General features: G+C 49.4%; 1 protein-coding gene across 1 annotated transcript in view; it reads left to right on the top strand.

The window, feature by feature from the left end:
• The window catches only part of EPHA8 (EPH receptor A8), a 45,790-nt gene that overhangs the window by 1,350 nt on the left and 37,413 nt on the right, over positions 1-7,027 (top strand). The window contains exon 3 of the mRNA XM_004377266.1: positions 6,846-7,025. Within this exon, the coding sequence (XP_004377323.1) occupies positions 6,846-7,025 (180 nt within the window). The remainder of the gene's footprint in view (positions 1-6,845; positions 7,026-7,027) is intronic.

Here is a 7,027-nt window from a genome sequence, read left to right as displayed (position 1 = left end):
ACTGAGCCAAGGTGTGATGGGGACCAGCCTGGTTCTGAGAGAGTTGACCTAGGCCAGAGGTTAGGGGTGGCTTCCTCCAGGAAGGGATACCTGAGCCAGGCTCTGAGGAGGAGGAGGTGAGGGTAGGGAGCTTTGCAGGTAGAGGGAACTGTGAAGGGAGGGAGCAGCGTGCATTCGAGAAAGTGCAGAGGGGAGCAGGGTCCAGACCCTCTGAGCAGGGCCTTGTAGGCATGGTAGGATTGGGTCTTTATCCAGAGATGGCAGTGGAAGCCTATGTTCTACTCTTGGGGAGGGGAGGACACAGGTCAGGGGCCGACCGTGATCTTTCTGGCTGCAGGGTGGTGAATGGCTGGGGGCTCAGCAAGTGTGCACGGAGACCAGTGGCCCAGGTGAGGTGCCATGGGGGCTCAGAGCAGGCTGGTGAAGAGGGTGAGGAGTGGATAGATTCAAGAGACGCTTTGGTGCTAAAACCCACAGGACCCAGGATGTCCTGGATAGAAGGGTAATGGAGAAAGAGGTACTGACAAAAGGTAGGTCCTTAACTTTTGCAACTGGATGGATGATGGTGCCAGAAAAGGCACAGGTGTGGGCTGAGCATCAGAATGTGTCTGTCTAGTACACTCTGGGGAGAGTATGGGGGAGCAGAGTGAAGCAGACACGGGGAGATAAAGAAACAGAGGCAGTGAAATAGACAACTCCCAGAAGTGTGTTGGGAAAGAGAGGAGAGAGGGAGAAGGCAGGAGGCAGGGGAATGAGGGATCCAGGGATGGTTTGGTTTGTTTTTTTCAAGACAGGGAAGACTTGACCCTGAAAGATGGAACAGCTCAGACCTCCAAGGCCCCTCCCAATCCAGCCACCTTTCCACTCCATTCTGCTGCCTGCCAGCGGTTCCAAACATCGGAAGTGATTGATTATGTGTAAACAGGAGGAAGCAATTAGTCTGTGCATGCCCAGCCATTAATAAGCCTCTTATGTATTTGTAACAACACCTCACTTACCCTCCAACCTCAAATATTCTGAGAACAGCCAGGAATAAGCAGAACCCTCTGAGCCTCCACAGTCATTGATACTGAACTCTTGGGGAAGTCCCTCACTCGGAACCCACTGACTCTTACTTTACATACAATTCTAATTATCATTCGTTTGTTTAGTCCACAATAGATTAGAAACAGCAGTTTAAGAGGAAGTTGGGAACTGTCAGAGGCAGAGCACTGAAGTAGAGAGAAGAGGCAGCCAAGAGAATTAAGGAAGAAATGCAAACACTATCAAAACAGCCTTCGGGGTCATTTAGTGCAAGGGCAAATAAGGCCACCCACCTGTGACCCTAAAGGCACCCCTGTCTGATACAGTCCCACAGGCACTGGCTTGGGCTAGCTCATCACTAGTTCCTTTTCCACATCAAGATTTGATGTTTCTTTGCTGTTGGTGATGACTCGGAGCCACTGAGAAAGAGCTAAATTACATTCAGTATTTTCTGCTTAAAAAAGATTTTTTTTTCTGAAATATTTTAAATTGTAAATTTTATTTTAAGTTTTTGTGCCTACAGTTTCTGAAATATTGGCTTCTGTGGAAGGGGATTTTATAACTGCCTATTTAATTATCTGCTTCCCCGTTAGATTGAAGCTCTGTGAGAACAAGGACATGTCTGTGTGGCCCACCATCTTATTCCCAGCACCTGGCACAGCGCCAAAGGAGGTTTGCAATACAGATCTGTTGAATTAGTGAATTGATTAATAAATTAATATTACGCAGCAGGCAATATTCAATCAACAGATTTATTATTAAGGTTAATTTCACCTATTTTGTTTTACTTATTTAATGGGGCTACCAGAAAAAATTTGAAGTACACTGTATTTTTATTTGTGGCACAATGGTTAAGTGCTCGGCTGCTAACTAAAGGGCCGACTGTTCACACCCACCCAGCGGCAACTCAGGAGAAAGACCTGGAGATCTGCTTCTGTAAAGATTACAGCCAAAAGCACCCTATGGGGCAGTTCTACTCTGTCACATGGGGTCAATATGAGTCCGAATTGACTCAACAGCACACAGCAAAAACAACAGGCTGTCTTAGCCACTCCTGCTGTGACTCTTGAAGTGAAGTTCAAAGTTTAAACACATCCCTAATGGTTTAGGGGAAGCTCTCCTAAGTAAGAATAAGCTACTTCTTTGCCTGTTTCTGGGGATCCGCCCTAGAGGCTGCCTCTCCTCTAGTTTGGGAGCATTTCAAGGGCAGGATCATATCCCATCACCTTGGAACCCAGCACCAGCCCAGTGAAGTGCCAGTGCCCAGATCCCTGATGCCTGTTGCAGCTCTGAAACAGGCTGACACTTTTCAGATGGGAAAGGCTGGCACTTTTCAGATAGGAAAACTGAAGTTCAAAGCAGAGAAGCAACTGGGCTAAGGCCCAAGAAGCACGTCCTAACCGGAAATCCAGGTTCTTCCTAAGATCTCCAACAACTGTGTTCTTGAGCCTGGGAGGAGGAGTGATGTCTCCTAAATTGCTGCTTCTAATTCACTGTGGACTAAGGAGCCCCGGCAACACCACAGTTAAGTGCTCGGCTGCTAACTGAAAGGTGGAGGTTAAGGTGGAGTAGGATCCTGGAACTGCAGGTATTCAGTGAGAAAAGGTGTGGAAGGAGCCTGACCTGCAGGAGGTGCCCAGCCTGCGAATGACAGCGATGATGGTGAGGCTGGGAGCCTGAGCCCCCCAACCAGGGCCCTCCCCAGCTGTTCTGCTGCCTCTTGGCCACTCAGGAGGTGATGGAAGGCACCATCTCCCAAGGGTCCTGGTAAGAATGCCCATTTCTCTGGGAGCGGGTCAAATGGCTTCTTCCTCCCCATTGGTAGACTGGCCAGTTGCCATTTTGAAACAGGACAGGCCAAGGGAAGGAGGTGCAAGGGGAGGCCCCAGGGAGCAGGCACACCTGGGCTGGGGCATCCTGGGAGTTTCGTAGGGGCAGAGAGACAATCGAAAGCAAGCTGCTCTTTTATAAGCCATGGTGTTTTCAATCATCTCATAGGCATGCTAAGGCTGGACAATGGATAAGGAAGACCGAAGAAGAATTGACAGCTTTGAATTGTGGTGTTGGCGAAGGGTATTGAATATACCATGGACTGCCAGAAGAACGAACAAATCTGTCTTGGAAGAAGTACAGCCAGGATGCTCCTTAGAAGCAAGGATGGCAAGACTATGTCTCACACACTTTGGACATGTTATCAGGAGGGATCAGTCCCTGGAGAAGGACATCATGCTTGGTAAAGTAGAGGGTCAGAGAAAAAGAGGAAGACCCTCAACCAGATGAATTGACACAGTCGCTGCAACAATGGGCTCAAGCATAAAAACAGTTGTGAGAATGGCGCAGGACTGGGCAGTGTTTCGTTCTGTTGTACAGAGGGTCACTGTGAGTCAGAATCAACTCGACAACACCTAACAACAACAGCATATATATTCAGACTCATAGCAACCCTGTATAGGACAGTCTAACTGCCCCATAGAGTTTCCAAGGAGCGGCTGGTGGATTTGAACTGCCGACTTTTTGGTTAGCAGCCCAGCTCTTACCCATTGCGCCGCCAGGGCTCCATATATCTATATATATGTAATTTACTTTGTTGTTATTGAGAATATGCACAGCAAAACACACCAATTCAACAGTTTCTGCATGAACTATTTAGTGACATTGATCACATTCTTCGAGTTGCGTAAACCATTCTCACCCTCCTTTTCCGAGATGTTCCTCCTCCATTATCATAAATTCACTGGTCCCTAAGGTGCCTATCTAATCTTTCGAGTTGCTGTTGTCAATCTGATTCCATATAGATAGTTCTTAAAAGAGCATAATGCTCAAGGCAGACATTTTTTACTTGTTAAGCTAAACTATTATTTGGTTTTAAGAAGACTTCAGGGGATATTTTTTGTTTAAGGTTTAAAGATGATCTCAAGGCAATGGTTTCAGGGGTTAATCCAAACCTCATGGCTCCAGGAAGTCTGGAGTCCATTAGAATTTTCATTTCTGTTCGCATTTTCCCCCTTTTGATTAGGATTCTTCTATGGAATCTTCGATCAAAATGCTCAGTAATGGTAGCCGGACACCATCCAGTTCTCAGTTTTTCTGGTCTCATGACAAAGGAGGCAATTGTTCATGAGGCAATCAGCCACACATTCCATATCTTCCTCCTATTCCCGACTCTCCTTCTTCCTCTGTTCTTCCAGGCAAATAAACAGAGACCAATTGCTGTGCCTTGGATGGTTGCTGGAAAGCAAGCTGCTCTTCTCACCTCACGTTTGTGAAATGAATTTCTTATTTCGTTGAAGAGGATTCAGAATACGGAGACTGCTCCTGATGAGAACTGCCCCTCAGGCACACCAAGAACTTCAAGGATTTTCCTGTTTCAAAAACCCACTTTCTTCAGTTTCCTCACCTGCAAAAAGAGTAAAACCTAGATTTGGTTGATTCGACCTCGACCTGGACATGCAGCACCCCAGCCCCCAGCAAAGCCTCCCCAACAGTAATGAATATTTTGGGGAGCTCCAGCAGGGGAGGGGATGTCCGTGAGTGCTGGTAACTGCAAACTGCATAGTGTCTGCCTTTTTCTGCCCTGCTCTGCCCACTCCCCCAGTACCCCAGGAGCCAGTTGCTAGCCAAGGATTCTTCCATCTGAGGAGCCTTGAAGGAGGGCCTGGTGTCCTCGGGGCTGCAGCCACTCTACCTACAGGCCTGACCACACAGTGTTATTGAAGTGTTTGAATTAGTTATCAACTTTAAAAATCAAGAGATACTACATAAAAATTCTAGATGTACAACTTCTTCTGAAAACATAGAAAATTAGGCTACATCCCTACTGGCAATGTTGGCCTGAGCTGGGCACCCTCTCCTGGTAGTTTCCATCAGGTTATCTGCCCTGCTCACGTGGGCATCAGAGTTTGCCAACCTGGGTCTAATCCAATCTGCTCCCCACCTCCTTACCCCTTTCACAGCATCACTGAGCCATCACTAGATAGTGTCGGCTTGAATGCTACTGCTAACAGGTGGCTCACTACATTTTTAAGGCAGTTGGTCTGAGCTGTTAGAACCAACCAATCAGTTGGTTCCCAGTGAATTTTGACTCATGGCGACCCCACCTGCGTCAGAGTAGAACTGCGGTCCATAGGGTTTTCAATGGCTGACCTTTTTTTTTTTCAAAAGTAGGTAACCAGGGCTTTCCTCTGAGGCACCTCTGGGTGGACTCGAACCTCCAACCTTTCAGTTACCAGCTGAACACCTTAACTGTACCACCCAGGGGCTCCTGAGCTGTTGGAAAGGAGCTCCTCAGTGGAGCTGCTATCCCCCTTTCTGTAACAAAGAAAGACACAGAGGAGAGAAATGGGCTTTGGAATCAGGCAGATCTGGGTCCACACCTCTCTCCAGGATTCAACCAGCTGTAGATCACACAGGCAATGATGGTCTTTGGGAGCACCAGTTTCATTGGCTGCCCATCCCCTGCAGGGCTATGTGTTGCTGTTGTTAGGTGCCATCAAGTTGGTTCCGACTCGTAGCGACCGTATGTACACCAGAACACTGCCCTGTCCTGCGCCATCCTCCCAATTGCTGTTATGCTTGAGCCCATTATTGCAGCCACTGTGTCAATCCATCTCGTTGAGGGTCTTCCTCTTTTTTGCTGACCCTCTACCAAGCATGATGTCCTTCTCTAGGGACTGGTCTCTCCTGATAACATGTCCAAAGTATGTGAGGTGAAGTCTTACCATTCTTGCTTCTAAGAGACATTCCGGCTGTACTTCTTCCAAGACAGATTTGTTTATTCTTCTGGGCTGTGTGAGGCTTAAACTATTACAAGTTTATGAAGTCCCTAAAGCAGGTCTCACCCTGGGGGGCAGTTCTACCCTGTCCTATAGGGTTGCTATGAGTTGGAATCGGCTAGATGGCAATGGGTTTGGTTTGGGTTTGGGTAAAGTGGGTCTAGCACATGGCACGTACTCCCCAAATTGCCTGGATCAGTCCATGTAACTTCCAGCTCTGGGTCCACATTCTCCCCCCCTGTGACCACGGGAGCCAGAGTGATTGTGAAGGGGGCTGAGCAATGGTCTGTGCCAGGTAGAAGGCTGGAAGCAGGGTCAAGGACTTGCCCCTCTGGCACACGCACTCGAGGTGCAGCCCGCAGGAGACTGCAGGTCTATTTGCTTCCTGGATTGCCTGGCCACCAAGTGCACATGGGGCTTGAGGGTGGCAGCCAGGGCCCAGGAGGGAGCTCCTTGTCCCTGCCCTCCCCCCACAGCCTGCAGCCTTCCCAGGGTGAGACCTGTGCTCTGGGAATGGAAGTGGAGGTAGAGAAAGTCAGGGGTGGGAAAAGCAGGAAATGATAATCATCATCATTCTAGACCAGCTGGCTTTAGTGGCAACTTGTCTGTGTGTATGCCCAGCAGCATGCTAGGTGCTTTACCTGGGCCCTTTCATTTAATTCTCACGACCATCCTAGGACACTGATAACGCTCAGAGAGGTTAAGAAACTTGCCCAAGGTCACACAGCCAGGATTTAAAGCCTTGTCTGTTTAGTTCCTGATTCTCTGCCCTGCACTCTAAGGCCTCCCTAAACCGGGGGTGGTCCTTCCAAGCCAAGTCCTGGGGTAGGGGAGGAGAGGCAGAGAGAGTGTTTCTACCTAAAAGTGCCTTTCAGTTTGTCTCCGAGTTTCTGTCCCTGAACTAGTGTGTGTCACCGCACGGTGTGAGGCACTTTGTGTGGGCACGTATGTCTGCGGGTCCTGCATGTAAGAATGCGTGCGTAGATGTCTCGCCCGTGTGTGCGTCCACCGGGGAATCCCCTGGTGGGTCTGTGTGTCCCGGTGTCTCAGGGCTGTCCCTGACTCTGGCTCCGAGTCCACGTGTGGGCCGCCTCCGAAGGTGCGAGCGGTAGTGAGTGTGAGCGCGCGCACGTGCGGCGGCGTGGTCCGCCGGCCGCGGGTCGTGCGTCCGCGGGTCGGTGACCGTGGTGCAGACTCGCCGCCCCCCATCCGCCGCCTCGGAGCTGATTGGC

The sequence above is a fragment of the Trichechus manatus genome, unplaced genomic scaffold (assembly GCF_000243295.1).
Source record: "Trichechus manatus latirostris isolate Lorelei unplaced genomic scaffold, TriManLat1.0 scaffold00048, whole genome shotgun sequence".
NCBI lineage: Eukaryota > Metazoa > Chordata > Mammalia > Sirenia > Trichechidae > Trichechus > Trichechus manatus.
The sequence above is the reverse complement of the archived record's forward strand: the minus strand, read 5'-3'. Positions and strand labels throughout refer to the sequence as shown.